General features: G+C 40.0%; 2 protein-coding genes across 3 annotated transcripts in view; both read left to right on the top strand.

The window, feature by feature from the left end:
- The first annotated feature begins 107 nt into the window (after positions 1-107).
- On the top strand, positions 108-5,945 carry LOC144646237 (RPA-interacting protein A-like). The gene is made up of 8 exons (XM_078505777.1): positions 108-223; positions 1,500-1,685; positions 3,084-3,156; positions 3,559-3,673; positions 4,632-4,695; positions 4,918-4,979; positions 5,178-5,262; positions 5,746-5,945. The coding sequence occupies exons 1-8, from the start codon at positions 119-121 to the stop codon at positions 5,773-5,775; spliced, it is 720 nt and encodes a 239-aa protein (XP_078361903.1). The 5' UTR covers positions 108-118; the 3' UTR covers positions 5,776-5,945.
- A 2,205-nt stretch (positions 5,946-8,150) lies between these two features.
- The window catches only part of LOC144646182 (SH2B adapter protein 2-like), a 58,772-nt gene continuing 46,281 nt past the window's right edge, over positions 8,151-20,641 (top strand). The window contains exons 1-7 of one of the 2 annotated variants that reach the window (XM_078505727.1): positions 8,151-9,088; positions 10,460-10,561; positions 11,216-11,328; positions 12,440-12,579; positions 18,887-19,021; positions 19,284-19,427; positions 19,890-20,092. In XM_078505727.1, the coding sequence (XP_078361853.1) occupies positions 8,450-9,088; positions 10,460-10,561; positions 11,216-11,328; positions 12,440-12,579; positions 18,887-19,021; positions 19,284-19,427; positions 19,890-20,092 (1,476 nt within the window). In that variant the 5' untranslated portion in view covers positions 8,151-8,449. Of the gene's footprint in view, positions 9,089-10,459; positions 10,562-11,215; positions 11,329-12,436; positions 12,580-18,886; positions 19,022-19,283; positions 19,428-19,889; positions 20,093-20,641 lie in introns of both variants that reach the window. The other variant, XM_078505726.1, reaches the window with a different exon arrangement.

Below are 20,641 nucleotides of genomic sequence, written 5' to 3'. Positions count from 1 at the left end.
ACTGTGTAGAACGTTTTCTGATAAAATACGTCTTGTGATTGGTTTATTTTACTTTACATAAACTGACCAATCAAAAAGCGTTTTACATTCGTCACTTTATTCGCGGGAAGGAGAAAATATGGCGGCCATGGCAGGTTGTTTTCCAAAAAGTCCAGATCCTATTTCTCGGCACCGCTCGCAGTACAAATGTAGCACACCGCCTTGGAAAGAACAATACAGAAAGGTGATTTGGTCGTTACACTTGTTGTATTTTTTTTTTTAAATTTTGGCGTGTACTTTTAGTGACTTTTCACTTGATTAGGATAAGCTTATTTGTCGATTTCATGTAAGCTCAAAACATACGGAATACAGAATTTCTTATTGATTGATTAAGAGTAGCGTCTGGTGTTTTATTCTTCGTTTTATGAAGTTTTTCGATACTTTTTGACTGTAATAATGTGGGCCAAAATGACCGTACCTGTACTATTGTGAGCTCACTGGAGGCAGAACACAGGAACTCTATAGAAAGTGAGGATGGCTATAGACGATGTTGAGGATGAAAAATGATTTATAATATGGACAAGCTTGAAAAAATGCTGAGTAGAATGTTTGAGAATGGGGCTGGTTGGTGTCATGGGGGCATTTTGGTACACGCCACGCCGAAGATACCCCAAGTTTTTTTATAGGTCCACACCAAGGTCGTTTTATCATTAATTCCTAAATAAAGTCGTCTGTACGCCAGTTAAAAGGTGCTGACTATGATCGTATGCCAGTACGCTGCAGCGCGCCAGTTTGAAATCCATGCCAAAGATCTTCAGTGTAACCCAGGCTATGTGGTTTTGACACATTATTAATTCAGGGTGCAGCTTATCTGCGGGTGCGGCCTATTTGTGGGTGTTTACGGTAATTGTGTGTGCTGATACTTTTCAGCTTGTTGTACATATTCCCTTGTGTTATTTTGTCACTGCTACATGCAATGGTCGGGAGGCGCGGTGGTCAATGGTTAGCGCGCTCGCCTCCGAGTCTAACGGCCCAGGTTCGAGGCCTGGCCGGGGCGCTGCGTTGTGTTCTTGGGCAAGACACTTTACTCTCACAGTGCCTCTCTCCACCCAGGTGTATAAATGGGTACCGGCGAATTTACTGCTGGGGGGTAACCCTGCGATGGACTAGCATCCCATCCAGGGGGGAGTAGCAATACTCCTAGTCGCTTAATGCTACGGAAACCGGGATAAGCTCCGGCCTGTATGGGCCACTAGGCTCGAAGCAGACTTTACATGCAATGGTCACTTCAACAGGTCCCTGCAATATGCCCCTTTATATGTACTGACCTTCAGAATGGGGTGCTCTGCAGAGCCCCTGAACCACCCACTCTACCTTGACAAATGTAGCAGAAAGAGTTCCCCCACCCCCCCCTCCCCCTCCTAGTCCTCCAGGATTTAACTGAGACCCAAGTCAGACCTAGAAGGTTTTGCTAATTTATTGATTAAAATAGTTTAATTTACTTTATTTTCATGTTGTAGAGGTGTCTGGATAGACTCAAAAACAGAAGACAGAAATTTGTGGATAAATGTAGACAAGATTGCAAAACTGACGATTCCTCTGTAGTGAAGGACGTAATGAATGAGGAGTGGATACGACTGAGTGAAGAGAACACAGAGCTTCCACCATGGCGCCCAACTAGAGAGTCGTGTACACCATTTGCTGGGGTGAGTACAAACAGTATTTATTTATCAGAAACTGAGATGCTGTCCCTAAGTGCTCAAAGTTTCTGTTTTGTCTTTTTTCTGTACAAAGCAGAGTGGCATAGGTATGTAAGGGAAGCGTGGTGGCCTAATGGTTAGTGCGCCGGACTCCGGATTGAGCGGTCCAGGTTGGAGCACTGGCTGGGGTCACTGTGTTGTGTTCTTGGGCAAGACACTTTACTCTTAAAGTGCCTCTCTCCACACAGGTGTATAAATGGGTACCTGCGACATAATGCTGGGGAGGGGGTAACCTGCGATGGACTGGCATCCCATTCAGGGGGGGAAATCCGCCCCCTACTGTCCAAATCCGGGATAAGCTCTGGCAGTATGGGCCGCATGGCTTTTTTTATAGTCATGTAAACAAAGACATCACCACCAGGAGATTTTTATCTAGATGTCGCAGCACCCTAATTTTCCACGACTGACGTTAATTTGGAACAACAACAACAAGGTTAATTTGAACTGCAAAATTACTACTTATAAATAAGCAGTTAAGTTTCTGAAGGCAGTTAAAAGGAAGATCTCTTTATTTGTATGTGGACTGAAAAACATGCCATTTTTTGCATTTGCATGGACTTCAAATAAGAGCGAGGGTGAGACTGGGAAGAAATGCCTAATCCCGCTTCATGCACCATGTGAGGCTTGCTCCCACTTTGCATGCTTTTAGACACATCCATGCTTTCGGTGCTTTGCACCTTCCAAGAAGTGATTAAAGAGGAAAAACCTCCTCTTTTGCAGTCTGCTTTGTGTGGCATGAACTAGCCAGTTTTCTCAACAAATTAATTTATGTTATGTTGGGGTCTAATAAGAATAATTATTAATATGTGATTGTACCTTTACTGATTCCTGGACAAGGACTGTGATGACTGAGAGAATATGCCAATCACAGAGAGAGTTGCATGTTCCATTCCTCTCATGCGAACACCAGGAATAGGAGTCTCACTCCTGGGTTAGTAACAAAAAAGGTAAAGTCTGTGTCTGAACCAAGTGGCCCACACTGCCAGAGCTTATCCCGGTTTCTGTAGCATTAAGCGACTAGGAGCATTGCTACTCCCCCCTGGATGGGATGCCAGTCCATCGCAGGGGTTACTTTTATCTAGATGTGGACTGAAAAACATGCCATTTTTTGCATTTGCATGGACATACACCTGGGTGGAAGGTGGCACTGTGAGAGTAATTAGTGTCTTGCCCAAGAACATAACACAGTGGCCCGGCCAGGTCTCGAACCCCGACCACTCTATCCGGAGTCCAGTGCACTAACCATTAGGCCACTGCGCCTCCCACTCCTGGGTTAGTCTCAGGGACAAATTCCCTTTTGTTCTTCAACCTTAACTCAATATTTCTGTTGTCTGTTTCATTTAGATTGAAGTAGATAATTCACTTGATGAGGTTCTTTCTCTAATGGATGAAATACAAAAGGAGCTAATGGACGAAGGTTAGAAACAATGTGTAACAGATTGATCATTATGCACCATGTTATGTAATTTGGTTGAATGGAGCTTTTCAATGCAAAATTGTCACAGTTATGCGATCCTCATTTAATTTTTCAAGAAATGAGACTTGTATACAATGTACACTGCATATCTTTTCAAACAAGGCAAATTTCTGAAGTATAAACTACTAATAGCAGCCATCTTTATTATTTACTAATAGCAGCTGTAGTAGCACAAACTCAATTGGGGGGGGCCTTCCTCTACACTGTAATGTTGCAGTGTGGGCGGTGGGAGGGGGGGCAGGGGGGGCGGGGTAAAGTATGTGAAAGGTCTACTGTACATACAGGGAGCATGTATGTTGCAGCTACTTTATATAATATTATGTTATTTTCCTATGTTATCAGAGAGAAAGATTCTTGCTCGATATGATGAAAACCTGATGTTTGAGGAAGCCTCGTTATGTGCAGCTATTGAAAGTCTCAAAACGGACGAGTCTGTTTTGTGCCCAATCTGCAAGAGGTGTGCATTTAAAATTATTAAATAAACATTATTAAAATTATTTTCTTTTAGCCTTGTGCTAGTTAGGCCACTCCTTTACAGCAGGGAAAAGTGTTACCACTTTTAATTAATTCACATTCTTTCATGCAGTCATTAACCAATCAGAAGCCGAGGAAAGCTTCCAGTTGACTTCTGATTGGATCAAATCTGCACAAAAGAACGTGATTTAATCCAGTTTCCATAGCATGAAGATGTAGGGCTTTGTTGCAAAAAGTAGCCTGTGCAAGCACATTACTATACAGGGTCTCTTCTAGATCAAATTGTAACCAAAAAAATAAAATTATACCAGTTTCTTGTGAATCAAGGTGCACAAAAACAGACTTTGTATGCTGATCAGTGGCGGGGTTACTGGGGCCTATACCACTGTAAGATCGCCTTGAGCATTTGGTGGGAAAATGAGTCAATGCTCTTGCAGTTACAAACAAAGATGGTATCTAGTAAATGAGCTTGTGACAATACTTGTGCTGCCTACTACTCCAGCCTCCTTGCCTAGTGTGCTACTAAAAAACATTTTGACTGGGCTGGTTTCCGGGGGAGGTTAATTTTTTTGTGGAAGAGTATTGGGAATGAATGTTGAACCTTGCTATGGGTGCATGCATATACATGTAGGTGGATTTTGGAAAGCCACTCAGGGGGCTTGCTCGCTCCCTTGTTGTTTTTAGTTATTATTTTATACATGTGGGTTCTTTCCATATTCCTAAAAGTGTAAGAATGTACAATTCCCTCTATGGTGCACACCTGCAGGGAATCATGGTTACGTAGTTGTTTTCATCAAACCATGCGTGAGACTTAGCAACAATGAATACAACTACCGTGATTCCCTGCAGGCACGTGCCATAGAGGGAATCGGCCATTCTATCAGCAAACTGATCTTTAGTATTGGTTGTTGAAGTCTGTGTTTCCTTTTCATTCCCAACAGAAACACACTGCACCAAAACAAGCAGGTTATCTTCTGTGCTTGTGGAATGAGAATTGATACTGAGGTAATAATTATCACATAATTATGGTGATGATGATGATGACGACAACAACGATGGTAATGATGATGATGATGATAGAACTTATACAACGCACTTATCACAAGTCACATACAAATGATTTAAAGAAAATAGCTAATTCTTTGTGTGCAAAGGCAAAAATTAATGATAGCAAGCTTGAAGTTATAAGTTTTTCCATTATTACCTTGTTCTTGATCTGTCTTTCAGTATGATGCAGTTAACCTGATCTATGTCAGAAACCAAATTGAGGAGGCACTTGCAGGTCATAGGTAAATATCAAAGTAATGATCAATGTATATGCCTGTTTGACTAAAAATATAACTGGGATAGCACTTGAAGAAGCTCGAGTATAACTTAGAGAATCAAGACAATAGGTCAAAATTCATTTTCTCCCTCGCTCCTTCCCTTTTCTTCCCTTTTCTTCTCTTTCTTTCTTTACTGACTTTTATTACATTATGTTTTGCCAGGGAAGGACATTGTATGGCTGAACCAGAATTTTGTGTCTCGTTTGTAAAAGAACTGGGAGTAAGCAATCTAGTTTCACTGTGCAAGGTAAACTCTTCATAAAGTAATGAAGCGTGTCAAATAGAAGTTGCAAAATGGTCCTTGAAGTTTAAACCAATCAGCAGCAAGTCCAAGGCTAATTATAATTACTAAAAGCAACGTACACGCTTTTCCCCGCGCTTTTAAAAGGCTTGGTCAAACAAGTAAGAGAGCCAAGTTGCCCAAAGTTCAAAACTATCGCAGTCATTTGACTTGGCACATCCGTATGCTCGTCCATTCTCGGGCGTTCTCGTTCACTCTCGTACAGTTTCGTGCAATCTCGTTTTCTCTCGTCTTTTCCCCTTTCAAAGTTTCATGACAGTCGACTAGTGCTTTCGCTCATTTAGCAGATCTATGAAAGTCATGAAAGACCCATGAAAGAAGTCAGTTCTCACGTGCTCTTTAAGCTCATCGACGAAAATTCTCGCCCTACTCACATCCCTCAACTCTTGTCGACTTCCATTTTCAATAACTGTTTTATCCTTTTTCCAGGCGTGTGAATTCATGTACATCGTTCTTTGATGCAAGAAATGCAGGAAAAGACATCCTGACGAGTGCGAGCGAAAGGAAATATAAATTGTTTTTCATAGTTTGTTTTGCAGTAGATAAATTTATTATGAAGAAGTTTACAGAATTTGTAAGATATTTCTATTAGTTTAATGTAAATAAAGTTATCTAACATTTTGTTACAATTTGTAATATTTTGTTGCCTCGTCCCCATTAATCTTGATAAATTTTAAAAAAGGCATTTTCACCCCGAAAACTCGCGAATAAAATGGATTTCGTCCACAGTTATCCATATCATTCTGAGAACGGTGTCCGCGCTTATTTCGACTTTGTGACGTAAGAGTTTAAAAAAAAAGTTCCGTTTTCGCCAGTCCACAGTGATACTACACAACCTTAAGCTAAACCTACAGCCAGCCTTGTCAAATTTCTCCACTCTGATAAACGTTTCGAAAAACTCCGTGTCAGTGACCGAAAACGCTGTTTTAGTGTGGACGGTAGGCCAAACCAGAGGGGAAAAGATGCGTTTTCAAATTTATCCCGGTCAGCTTAGGTTCCAAGATGTCAGTCGTTCACAGTTGTTTTACACTATTGCGTAATTTTACGAGCAAAAAAAAAAATGAATATTAATTTATGGTCTCTTTGGCCCGGGTCGCACTAGAGCGAAATCAAATCTTTTCCAATTTTTGGTGAGGAAAAAATGGCCAAAATTTTGCAAGTTCCAAATTTTGTCGGAGGTCGCATCAAGCCTAAATGTTTTAACCAAAACTTTGTTGATTGTCACATACGTCAATCACAAACCCATCTAATTAGCGGTCGTCACACGACACAACATATGATTATTTTCACGGCTTTCGGGTTTCTGTTGAATCTTGTGTTTCTTTCTCAACAAAACAACATAGCATTTTTAGTATTGTTAGTGCACTATCAGCAAGCTTTTCTACGGGTAGCTTCGGCTTTTAGAAGACGTAGAATTCGCTCGAATATAGGTCGTTTACGAAACAGCCCTTGGTCATGGACTCTACCTCATCCGGTAGAGTCATGGTTTGAAATACATTTCACATTCCTCGTTTAACGTTTAATAACTGTAGAAAGAGCCAGATGGACCGGGTAAAAAGTTATTTTGTCTCGCTATTGCGCTTGCCAAACTAGTAGCGACGAACGAACCCGCCGTAATTTTATCCAAACATGTTTTGCGTAATATGGCAGTTTAATGGTTAAAAAAACAAAATTGTTCGTTTTGCCAAAATTTGGAAGCCTCCGAGGCAGGACTTCGGCTTCTTTGAAGATTGGCGTATATTTGGCGATCCGCAAAAATTTGGCCAGATTTTAAAATTGGGGGTCGCACTTATTTTACGCTACGTGTTGACATATTTATGACTTAAACAAACAAAATTCGCTCTAGTGCGACCCGGGCCTTTGCCGTTGCATCTGCGAAAAGTGGTTCAGCAGTTTTCGCAGATGCAAGCCGTTCGTACATTTTCACTACTTAAGTTTGGAAATCCACATTTGCCCACCAAATCTCTCAAGAGACTAGGATAGGCTTCTCCAGAAGTTACATCCCGTAAATTCGATCAGAATATTTTTTTAAAAAAATTCTTGTAAGATGCAAAACATTAACAAGGCTTTTGAAACGGAATACCCCATACCAAAGCTTATTCCGCAATCGACCGCGAGTCAACCCTACACACCTTCCAACTGCCACCCCTCCCTCATGTTACCTGTGTGTACGCCCCCCCCCCCGCCCCCTCCACCACCAACCAACGCCAGACACAACAAACAGCGAAAATATTGGCGCTGCTTTAGAAAAGCTTTCTTACTTGGAAAAATAAACCATTTAAAAGTAATGGTCAGAAACCATTTCATTTTAAATGGTTTATTTTCCCCAAAAATACTTGTGCAAAAGTAAAAACATTCTACTTTGAGATGTCAAACAACTAATTAAATTATTTCAATAAGTATTGCTAGATTGAATGCGGTCGTGGCTTGATAAATTTACTTTGCTAGTTTATTTACATAACCGTGTAGCATTTCATGATCTTTTATTTGACGGTCTCGGACACCGCTTGATAGGTCTGACACCAAATGACAGAAATGACATCACAGTCATACAGAAATTATTTCCTCACATTTATTCATTTTTTTAATTCAGTTTCTTCAGTTTCTTAGAAAGAGACAATGTCAGTCTGGTTTCATTATTAATGCATTGGCTAAATTTAAATTCAAACATTTCACTTTTTGCGAATCAGACCAATTGGAAATTTGGGCGTTTTTGGGAACCGGAAAGACTCCCGCGAAATCGCACGTAATCGGACTTCCGGAATCCTACTCGTTTTCACTTTGTGATCATTATTTCTCAGAGAATGTATAGATTCGTAAAGTTCATTGGGGTCATTAACGAAAGCTAAGAAAATCCAAGGAAATCCAAGGATAAAAGGGTTTATCATTTATTTGATTTTTTTTTTTTTTTCTCCAAAAATCGAGTCCCGAAAGTGAGGCAAACGAACCGCGCAGCTCATCATCAAATTTCGCGCATCTTGTTTTGAAGTCTTCCGCAAAATCAAGAAGTTCTTGACCAATTTATACAAGGAGAGAAAGGGAAATGGTCATTCTATGGGGCCTGTTTCGTGAACAGCACCCATTCATTGCAAACCGCCATCGTAAAATGGGCAGCTAGGATCACTTTGCCTTAATGGCTTGTTACAATGGCGAAATCGGCACAAAATTTCCAAGCGGGCGCTGGGAAGAATTTTGTAAGGACAGGGCCGAAGTTGCGGCGAGGCATTTTGCGAACGAATTCCTCCAATTTCTAAGGGACAACCCTGTGTACGATGTATCGGGAGCTTCTACGACGTTCTCTAAGCGTTTCGTGGAGTATTTCCTTCAAGCTTTTGACAACGAAGTGCATAAAGATGGATTTATGGATTTCGATGCTCCCGATTCACCGACCGATGTGTTCGGCCCCGATGATTGGGGATCAAGCGTGCACCTCACGGGAACATTCAAACCTCCGGAGAAGAAAACAAGTACAGAATCGAGCTTTAAGTTCCTTGGTAAGCTGAAGGACGTGAAAGGTTTTTTCAAACGCAGCGTGAATGATGAATTAGGCCCAGCGAAGCATGCGGAAACGAGAAGAGAGCAAGAAGATCAAAGAGTACTGCATTTGCAAGAAGCGAAACTGACAACTACTGTCAAACGTGAAGGAGTCATGAACTACCTGATGAATTTAGAAAGTGGGGTGAACACAGAGGATTTTTTCTGGCAAAAATGTCGAGTCGTTTTGTTCAAAGCGCCCGGTGGATACATGTTGGAGTTCTACACGCCTCCTAAGGTAAAAAACGCATTTTTTTGTCAAGCTTGTTCACGTTTGTTCTTGTGACAAGGATTTTAGTTTTAATCCAACCAGCTGGCAAGCTATCTTTTCCTCCTTATCGATCGATTAATTCACAATGTAGCCGGTGTGTTTGTTTTGTCTCTTGAGGTCTTTGAGGGTGATAATTCGCCAGCTAAACCGACAACCTTTTGATAGCGAAGTGTGCTTGTTTACAACTTTTTGCATGGATGGCTACAGATCAAATTTTACACCTCTGAACAATCGCTTTACATCAGCTGTGCGGCTTATAACCTACATGTAGCGGCGATTTATTTATTTTCTTTTAACGGTGCAAATCCCATTAAAACTGACTCCATTATGATCATTTCCTTGATCAACATGATAAAATAGTTATATTCGCTCTGATGAGGAAGGAGGCAATTTATTTCCCATATATTTGTGATAACTTTACCATGCTAATATCGAAATTATATTTTTCTATTGGAGGAATTGTTTTAACACAAGTTTGCTATTTTTCATTTTCATCATACATTGAACTGAACTACTGGGGTAATATTAAATGCTTGTTTTGGATTATGTTCAAAAGAATTTGCATACCTGATAATAATAATACAGTAAAAACCCGCGTATAAGAACCTAGGTTTTTTCAAGTTAGCCTAAACAGGTTCTTATGTAAATGGTATTTAGTGTAAAATTAGGCTAACTAGGTTCTTAATTAGGTTCTTAACTTTTTTTTAAGAAATAAAGTAGAATTTTTAAATGATCTGGTCTTTAATGTCCAATAACAGTATTCTTGGAGACTTCGGTAAGCAAAATACTATACTATGCTGTAACTATAATGTGTACAGACTGTGTTATAAATATATTTTTGAGAAGATTTTTTAATTCTATATTTTTGAGAAGATTATTTTTTCTTTTTTGAAAATAAGAACCTGTTTTAGAATTTTAGCCTAAAATGGTTCTTATGTGAAGGGTGCTTAAAAATTAAATTTTAGCCTAACAGGTTCTTAAATGTTAGGTTCTTATACGCGGGTTTTTACTGTAATACATGTGCAATATTTCCAAGGCTAAAAAATGTGATGTGCAATTCCACTAATTGAAGATTATTGTGCGACCAAAAAACTTTTTATGTCGGCATACCTCAGGGGACAAGTCCTTAGGATATAAAAAGCGATATGTTGTCAGAACAAGAATTCTTGTGATTAATATTCCTGGTGATAGCATAAAAGGGAACCAATCATGCAGATTGTATCACAGTGCATTCCAAAACATCTCATATGAACAGAATGATTTCTTCTAACAAGTTAACAACACAAAATTGCTGATATCTGACAGAACTTGTTTCAATATTTATATTTTATTTTTCAGTCACCTAAACCAAAGACAGGAATATTTTGCTTCCTTATTCATGAGGCAAGACCTGCAACAGAGTTGGAGCTGCCAGGAGGAGAAAACGTTTTTGTTATCAAGGTATGTAATAAAGCTCTAAGTATAAATGTGCTGTTACATAGTTCCCCCACCATCATCATCATCATCATTATCATCATCATCATCATTATCATTGATTATCAAGGAGCCAATCAAGACTGATGCATACCAGTACTGGTGTTTGTTTCATGCAAATGAGCCCACAAAATCAGAAGGTCATACTAGTGGGCTGTGTTTGTTGTATTTCCATTCATCTCGTTTGTTTAGCATGTCAAAAGATAGCCACTATGCACGTACCCTGTTTTCTTGATTAAACGCCAGGGACGGAATGAATGCCGGGTTCTAAGATGCAGTTAAAAATAGGCCCCTCAGGTATTTATTTGCGGTTTAATAAGCTGTAGGAATATTAGCCAGATACATGTTTGTCAAAAAGAATGAAGAAAAACCCTTGCTTAATGAACATTGGGCTCAAATAAACTGCAAAAGTCAAATTAACGTCAGGTCCACCAGGCTAAGTTTGAAATAAACGCCGGGGGCATAACACTGACAGGGTTTTCTAAATAAGCCGGCAGCCAGCGCATTTCACTGGCTATTCCGAACTCTACTCTGCGCCAGCTACTCCAAATATTAGTAGGTCAGTTCTGAGTGAGTGTAATTTTTTGGAACAAGTAATTGGGAAAATTTGAAATCCTTCAGGCAGTGAACAAGAAGGAGTACATGTTAGCTGCTAATCACAAAGAAGAGATGGATGAATGGCTGGCTGAGATCAGCAAGTGTATGGAGGAAGATCAGGGTTCAACAAGTCAAAGGTTAGTAGTTAATCATTAATAATTTTAATTAATTCAAGATAATAATAATTTTGTGGTAAAAAGTCTTGAATCAGTATGGCAGTCTTTGACAGACAAGTCCATCCATTTAGCTCCCTTCTTTTAAAACATACCTCAGTCTATATTAGTGTCATAAAAACTGGAAAGTCGACTTTGCCGATATTTCGTGTTTATTAAAAACACTTCATCTGGGCAACTGATGAAAGGCGGTTTAAACCGTTACACAAATACGCGTAAGCTGGCGTGAGACGCTACTATTACAATCAAATAATTCTGCGCGCGGGCTAGGTAGCGCGCGTTACAATAAAATCTAAGATACAGTAAAACTCAAGATGCGCGCGCACTTGATCGCGCGCTTTACAAAAATCAACAGAAAATTAAATTTAAATACAATAACTCTAAAAAACATCTCTCCTTGGGTTTCTACTACAAAAGAAATCATCACTATTTAACCCCTGTTAGCATATATATGTAGATCCCTATGGAATGGGGATGGGGAGCAGGGATGGGGTAGTGGTAAGAGCACTTGCCTCCCACCAATGTGGCCTGGGTTCGATTCTGGCGCGTTGCCATACATGGCCGGTCGAGTTTGTTGTTGGTTCTTGCCTTGTTCCAAGGGTTTTTCTCCAGGTTCTTTGGGTTTCCTCTCTCCATAAAAAACAACATTTCCAAATTCCAATTCAATCTGGATAGAGGACCTGCATGAAAACCAGCTAGAGCTGATGCGGCTTCCTCTTTAAATATTAATATTAATTTATGAGTTATTGCTGCCCTTATTTCGTATTTGGCGGTGTTATGGCCTATTGGTTAGTGTGCGGGACTCAAGCCCTGGCCAGGGCATAGTGTTGCTTCCTAAGGCAAGACAATTGGCCCTCATAGTGCTCCTCTCCACCCAGGTGTATAAATCGGTACAGGCAAATTTACTGCTGGGTTAACCCTGCAATGGACTAGCAACACATCCAGGGAGGAGTAGAAATACTCTAAGTCACTTGATTTTACGGAAACCGGGATAAGCTATGGCAAGTATGGGCAACTAGGCTCAAATGCCTGCATAATTTCGCGTTGTAACATTTCTTATTACTATCTTCAGCAGCCCATCAGTTTCTGGTTCTGAAGAGAGAGGTGCAGAGGCAGCTCTCCCTCCTACTTCCTTAGCAGATGCAAATACATTGTCAGGAGCCAAACTTGGGCACAGTCAATCACTAAGAGTCAGAATGGACAGTTACCCAGCAGGCAAGTGACACCATTTCTGTTAAAACTCATAAGAATATAATATTAAGTTTTTTTTTTTTTTTTTTTTTTTTTTAATTGCAAACACACAAAAGCACATCACTTACAAAAATACAAAAAAAGTATGCCCACTACTCACTACTTATTGTACAAATACTTAAGCTGTACACAATACAATACGACACTTGCGCTTCTTACAATTCGACACTGTATACTATTTACAACACTTACACTACTTACAATGCGATGCTTACTACTTACAGTGAAATATATATTTTTTAAATACAAAAGAGACTAAAATACTATAAAACTATACATGGCACAAGAGCTAATTGACAGAACTTACACTGCACTTACAAAAAAAACTGAAATTGTCACTAAACTAATACAGCTACTCACTATAACAACAGATCTAATGTAACTAAAATGATAAAGGATAAATATAACAGACAAAGAAAATGCACCTAAACCTGGCTCTTTTGCTTAAACAGTGGAAAGAAAGCTACCGCATCGCTTATGCAGAGAGTGGTCCACTTTGTTTCATACTTTTTATAGCTAGAGTTTTTAATAGCGATTTGTCTTTCACATTTAATTTTGCTTTCCAGTAAGGCAAGAAAGACCTTTATGCTAGGAGTCTCTGACTGATTTCTTGCGAGATATAGATGATATTTAGCAATAAGAAGATAGTGATTGAAAGCATGATAGCTGGTGTTCTCAGGTCTGTATCCATAAAGAATTTCCGAACAAGTAGGATTGAAATTGTCAGAGCGATTTGTATTCCACCATTCTATGACGTCTTTCCAAAATAGCTTGACTTCGGGGCACTCGCAAAACCTATGGAGAAGTGTCTCATTTTTACAGTGGCAGTGTTCGCAATGTGGTGACTCTTTTATTTTCATTCTATAGAGTGAGAGATTGGTAGGTATGATGTTATGTATGAGTTTATGCTGAAAGCTTCTTAATCTATTTTCAACGGTGATTCTAAATGGAAGTTCGTAGACATCCTTTAAGTTTGTCACTTGATTTCTTAGAGTGATTTCGACGGTAGGGGGAGAGAAGGACCTTTCCGCAAGCATCAAACGGGCTTTTTTTGCGGAGACGATATCATCGCTATTTGAATCAGCCTTTGGGAGTTCGCTAACACCACCGACACTGTTGCACGTGATTTTTCTTTTCCACGCTTTGGGGATAGCAGCGAGAACTCCGGCGTAGTCGAGGAAAGTGCATCGAACGCTGAATTTGCGCTTAAAATTTTCGAAAGAGAGGAATTGGTCGTGATTGTCGAGGAGATCACTTATTTTTAAGATGTCTTGATTTACCCATGTTTTATAATACACCGTTTTACCATTGGTCTTTATGAACCGGTTGTTCCATAAAAGTTCTTGTTTGAATTCATTTGCATTAAGCGGTTCCTTGTAATTCAATTCTTGCCACACCTTAAGAATATTTTTATAGAAAGGTGGTAAATTGTTGAGGTTCAGAAATTTTAGGTCGAAATTGCATTGAAATAGAAAAGCTCCTCCGACTTTACTTAATAAGGAATCAAGGCGGGCACACCAGTGACTGCCAGCCGATTCGCAATAACGATTAACCCAGGTAATCTTGAGGGATTTTACAACATCTTCAAAGTTAATCATATTTAGACCGCCTTTGCAGACTGGGCCAATCAACGTTTTTCTCTTAATTTTATCAGGTTTGAAATTCCAGATAAAGGAGAAGATGATGCTGTTGACCTCTTTTATGAATTCGGCAGGAACGTTTAAGACGGAGCAGCAATAAACAAGTTTGGCGATTGCTAAATTCTTTACGATGGCTATTCTGCCTAAGATGGTTAGATGTCTTTTGCACCAGATGTTAAGAACTTTTTTAAGTTTGGCAAGTTTCTCATCAAAGTTTAGTTTGATTCCAACATTCGCGCAATAAGGGAAACATATTCCAAGTGCAGTGACATATTCTTTCGGCCACGAAATGCCAAAAGGCTCGTCTTTTCCTAATCTGCTTTTCCAACGACCTAGCCACAGACCCTCAGTTTTTGATCTATTAATTTTCAGACCCGATAGATTGCTAAACTGATCAAGGAGAGCAAATAGAGACGCTGCGGAAGAGTCGTCGCGGATGAAAGCGGTGGTGTCGTCTGCATACAAACTAAGTTTAGTGATCTTATTCCCGTTTTCGAGACCTTTGATAGAATCAGTGATTCTTATCTGGTGTGCGAGTGGTTCTAAAGCGAGAACAAAGAGCAGTCCCGAAAGAGGACACCCTTGTCTCACTCCTCTTTGTAGAGAGAAAAACTCTGAAGAGTGACCATTGTTGATAACGCAACTAGAAATATTGCTATAGAATGTGCGAATCCAGTTAAGGAAACTTGGACCAAAGTTCATAATGTTGAGGACCTTAAAGAGGTAGTCCCACTCTAAAGAGTCAAAGGCCTTTTCAAAATCTAGAAAGAGTATCATACCTTCCTTATTCTCATGTTGTTCAATTATGTCTGTAATTAGACGGATATTTTCACCGATGAATCTGCCTTTAATGTACCCCGTTTGGTCCCGCTCTATTAACAGGGGGAGTACCTTCTCTAAACGCCTTGCGATACATTTTGTTGCTAGTTTATAGTCGGTATTTAAGAGAGAGAGAGGGCGCCAGTTTTTAAGCAGTAAAGGATCCTTGTTCTTTTTCGGGATCAGGGAAATAATTCCTCGTCTCTGCGAGATAGAAAGCTCTCCCAGTAAGGCGCCATGATTGAGACACTCAATCAGAGGGCCCGACAGCTCCTTCCAAAAGCGTAGGTAGAACTCTGCGGATAAACCGTCCGTGCCCGGCGACTTGTTGTGTTGAAAAGTTTTTAATGCGGCGAGGCATTCTTCTGCGGTAATTAAACCTTCACAAAGGCTTTGTTTCTCGTCATCCAGTCTAGGTAGAGATTGATATTCGCAGAAAGATAATGGGTCTGCATCTGCTAGCTGTTTTTGAGATGAATAAAGCTGCTTGTAAAAGCTTTTCATGGTGCTTAGAATGGACGTTGGGTCCTTAACAGTAATACCCTCGGGCGTCTTTAATTTTGTGATGTGTCGTTTTTCATAACTTCTTTTTTCTAGGTTATAGAAGTATTTGTTGCATTTCTCGCCCATCTCGTACCATCTTGCTCTGCTCCTAATAATGGAGCCTTTAGTTTTCTGCACAGCGATTTCATCTAATTCGATTTTGAGTTTCTTTGCCTCGTTTACAAGGGAAGTGTCTTCTGGGGAAGCGTCAATACGTGAGTTTATTTCGTCTAATTTTTGAGAAAGGTTTTGCTCGGTGTTTCTTTCTGCATTAGCTTTCCTTTTAGCAAAACGGATAGCGAACATCCGAATCTCCATTTTTAACATTTCCCAGTAAAGCCTTTTGTCAGCAATACCTTTGTGTTTCTCACTACTATGTTTTATAGTAAAGGCCATTTTTGTGACAAACTCTTCGTTCTCCAGAAGAGAATTGTTGAATTTCCAGTAACCAGGACCTCTCTTTTCCTGTGTTACATCTGGTTTAATTGAAATGGTAACCGGGGAGTGATCAGAGTCGTAGTACGCACCAATGTCGGTTTTTGAAACCCGGTCTAGTAACTGCTTGGAGATGAGCCAAAAGTCTAGCCTACATCTGATCTTACCCGAGCTGTTTTTCCAGGTATATCGCGTTTCATGTGGGTGTTGTTTTCGCCAAGGGTCGACAAGGTCGTAGTTATTACAAAGTTCCTCCACCGATTTGATAACGTTTTTTTTGACCAGAACGTCTTTACCTCCGAATTTATCTAACGCAGACAACGGACAATTGAAGTCTCCGCCAATCAAGACTCTGTCGGTTTGGCATTCGCGGATGGATTCGGTCATCTTTTTAAAGAAAGCAATTTGCTGGGTTTGGTCGTTTGGGGCGTAAATATTAACAAAGCAAAATTCGTCTTCGCCAATAGTTGTGTTTACAATCAAAAACCTGCCGTTTTTATCTCGTGTAACATTAGTCACCTCTTTACATAAGGAGGGTCTGAGAAGGATCATAACACCTCTGCTATGTTTCGAGCCGTGCGCGAAAAAGATTTCACCGCCCCACTCAGCTCGCCAGAAAGCTTCCAAACTAGTGTCGCTGTATGTCTCTTGAAGGAAAATTACGTCAAATTTTTTAAGATGGAGCCACCGAAATAGCTTTCTTCTTTTGATGGATTTGTTAAGGCCTCTTGCGTTAAAGGAAACTGCATTTAATTCCATGTGTAGGTTAGATTTTTGAATTTCTTACCCGTAAAACATTCGTGTACCACACTCTGCAACAATACGATAGCGTTTAGCTTAGCAATAGGAGCGTTTATAAGAATGGTATGCACATTACAATAAACCAAGGAAAAATTTAGGTGAGAATGGATTGTAAATGAAAATAAAAGCACGCTACATCTAACAGTAAACATAATAGAAACACTAATTAAGCTGCGAAGCAGCTTATTGTATAGGAGGGGAAAATTGAATAGCATCGGTTGCTACGCCAAGACACTCAACACCCTCCCACAAAACTCTCCGCAAAATTAGATTAATTAGTGAAGCAAAGGAGGGCGAGGTGTCGAAAAGAAAACGGAACACTTACATATTAGCATAATTGACGGAGAGAAAGAAGAAAATAAACTTTATGATAACAAATTAGTGGATTTTTCTTAAGTCATCGGCTTCGTGGATTCTGATGGCACGATCGCTTTGCGATTTTCTAATAAAGATTTTTCCGTCCACAGTCCATGCGTTCTGCCAGTTATGATCCTTTTTGAATTTTCTAACTTTAGCGAAAAGACCGCGCCTGTAGTTAGTTAGATTCTCGTTGATGTAAACAGCATCTGTGTTATTGAAAAAGTTTTTCAAACTTACTGATTTAAGATGCTTCCTTGCTTTGAAAAGTTCACTTTTCGCTCTGTGGGACCTGAAGCGAACTATAATTGGTTTGGGGACGTCAGTCCTTCGTGAAGACATCCTGTGGCATATGTCTATGTCGTTATTGGTGATGTGAACGTTGACCACTTTGGCAAGCTTGATAACTTTCTCAGCGACATTTTCTTCCGGCGACTCGGCGATGCCGTGGATTTCAAGGTTGTGCTTTCTGGTATACTGTTCCAAATCATCTATTTGATTGATGGCGGTTCCGAGATCGCTGCTGAGATCATCAATTTCTTGATATAGGTCATCGATTTCGTCTTCGGCCGTTCGAACTGCTCGTTTGAGCGAGTTCACCTCAGTCTTCAAAGCTTCGTTGTTCGCCTCTAAGCTTTCCACTTTACTGACATGGAATTCAAGTGACCTTTGTAGCTCGTTGTATAGGTCGCGGAGTGCTCGATTTTCTTTGAGAAGCTCGTCCGTATTTCTTTGAATTTTGTTAAGCGCACTCCAGATACCTGCCAGATCGTTCTGTTCGGCCATCAAGTACTCGGAGGTTTTTGCGGATTTATTTGGCGGTATTTCGGGTGAGCTGCTGCTGCTAGGTCTTTCACCTCGCTTCCCTCCGATATAACGCGGTGTTTCTTCGCATTCACTTAGTTTTTCCTCCATTTAGTTGAAAAGCGGAGAGTTCAGGCAGCCTACTCAAAAAAGACGCTGCCGTCCATCTTGACTCGTTCCAGTCCAAATATAATATTAAGTGTTTTGTGTAAACTGTGTGAGGCGCAGTGGCCTAATAGTTAGTGTGCCGACTCTGGATCGAGCAGTCCAGGTTTGAGCCCTGGCCGGAGTCACTGTGTTGTGTTCTTGGGCAAGACACTCACTCTCATTTTATAATGCCTCTCTCCACCCAGGTGTATAAATGGGTACCGGCGACATAATGCCGGGGGGGGGGGGGGGGGTACCATGCGATGGACTAGCATTCCATTCAGGGGGGAATTGAAATACTCTTCGCTGCTTAATGCTACAGAAACCGGGATAAGCTCCCCCTTTTGTGCAAACTATGAATCCTATGAGCCCACTTCCTTTATGTTACGTCATAAGGTTTTTGTGACCTTTAAAATGTAAATTTCAACAAAACCATGCTACAGATTTGCTTCTAAATGCCATCTACCCAGAGTGTCGATTTCAACAGAGAAAATGTAAAAGAGAAGTGAGTTTTTAGAATTTTTGTGTTTTGGTCACATGACTTACCAAATATGGTCACGACTACTGAAAATGAATGGTAATCTCCAATAGAACAAGCATTACCAAAAAATAAATTCAGGATACTAAGGGAGCCCAAGATATGATTGTTAGAAGCAATCCATAGTGTAACCATTATGTAGTTAAGTGTCTCCCTTCTTCACTGTGTATTTTTTTTTTATTTTCAGATAAGAAATCTACAGAGGCAGTGGCTAATTTAGCAAAAAGAAGGAATGTTTACACTCCCTCGTCGCTTCAAATACAAAACAGATCTTCAGGATCCTTCTCTTCACCTCACGGGCCACAGACCCCTACATTTCAAGGTAATCTGTTTAAGAAATCGCTCAGATCGGTCGGGAAATCAGATCAGATAGGCCTTCTGTTTACATGGGACCGTTCTGGAACTGGTCTGGAACGGATCCAATACTGGACCTGCTATAAATAATCTTGCCAGCCACGCTCAGATTTTATCTTCTGTGACTGACTTATATAGAAGGCCCATTCTTACTTAATGGGTGTTGTTATATTATAGCCATTTGTACTTATAAAAATAAATAAAGATTTCTTGTTCATGTTGTATTGCAGAGGATTTACCTCACAGTCGACCTCCTCCTGAGCTGCCTCCAAGGTCACCCACTAGCACAGAGGCAGCACCTCCTCTCCCACCTAATCAACCTGACCTTTTACGGCAGATTTCTGCTCAAGGAGCACCACAGTCAAGTAGTGAAGGTAAAATCAGTAATAATAGTATGATATGCTATGGCAAGAACTGTAAGTTCTTTTTAGACCCTTGCCGAAATTTAGTTGATGGTTGCTGGAATATCTTATCCCTTACTGGTATTCATCTTTATAACATTGCACAAGTTTGCCCAACTATTAATTACTTTTCTATCGACTATCTTTTAGTTCTTGTGAGTATGGAATGAGATGTTGCCATGCGCACTTGTTGTTAATGGAATTTTCAAAATACATATGTACCTTTGGAGAAAATGATTAATTAACGGCCTTCACTACAATTTACCCAATTTACCCAGGCACATATCTTCAAATTCTTTGGAACAATTTTGTGAAATTATGAAATAAGTTCACTATATTTTGGATACAGTGCGTGCTCAGAGATACATACAGCTCTCTTGCTCTCCAACACAATTAAAGTTATTTGTGTTTTTTTTTTCTTTTTTTTTTCTTCAGAGAACCCAGTCTGGGTCACAGCCTCTATTGAAAATCATCCACTTGCAAATTACCCATGGTTCCATGGAACACTACCCAGGATAGAGGCCTCACACCTGGTGTCACAGGGTGGCCAGCAATGGCATGGGATATTCCTTATAAGGCAAAGTGAAACAAGAAGAGGGGAATATGTATTAACATTTAATTATCAAGGAAGGGCAAAGGTGTGTATTATAAGCTAGGTAATCAAAATCAACCCAGTGTTATGGCACCAATAACTGCAAAAATTTAATTTCCCCTTTGTGGTGCTACCTTGTGGACAGAATGTTTGATATCAAGCCAATATTTTGAGCTCAGCCTCTGCCTCTTGTCATGTTCTGCATTCCGTCAAGATACTTTACCATTACAATGCTTAAGGGGGGGGGGGGGGGCCCTTTTTTTTTTTTTTTTTTTTTTTAATTTTTTTTTTTCCCCCCTATAATATTTTAAAAAAAAAAAAAAAAAAAAAAAAAAAAAAAAAAAAAAAAAAAAAAAAAAAAAAAAAAAAAAAAAATTTTTATTATTCCCAAAAAAAAAAAAAAAAAAAAAAAAAATAAAAAAAAAAAAAAAGGGGGGGGGGGGGGGCCCCCCCCCCCCCCCCCTTGTACCTCCGAGGGTTAAAACATGTGGCAGATCTAGGGGAGAAGCCTGGGGCATACCTCTGCCCCTTCTGCCTGCCTTTTTCCTTTCCCCTCCTTATTACAGCAAGAAAGAGCTTTGCTGCCGCTCTTTTT

The sequence above is a fragment of the Oculina patagonica genome, chromosome 3 (assembly GCF_052425735.1).
Source record: "Oculina patagonica isolate OP01 chromosome 3, crgOcupat, whole genome shotgun sequence".
NCBI classification, from domain to species: domain Eukaryota; kingdom Metazoa; phylum Cnidaria; class Anthozoa; order Scleractinia; family Oculinidae; genus Oculina; species Oculina patagonica.
The sequence above is the reverse complement of the archived record's forward strand: the minus strand, read 5'-3'. Positions and strand labels throughout refer to the sequence as shown.

Bases quoted from the DNA above. Each gene is read 5' to 3' on its own strand.
- LOC144646237 (XM_078505777.1), top strand. From the start codon at position 119: ATGGCGGCCATGGCAGGTTGTTTTCCAAAAAGTCCAGATCCTATTTCT. The intron at 4,980-5,177 runs GTAAATATCAAA...ATGTTTTGCCAG, and splicing joins GAGGCACTTGCAGGTCATAG to GGAAGGACATTGTATGGCTG. The intron at 5,263-5,745 runs GTAAACTCTTCA...TCCTTTTTCCAG, and splicing joins ATCTAGTTTCACTGTGCAAG to GCGTGTGAATTCATGTACAT.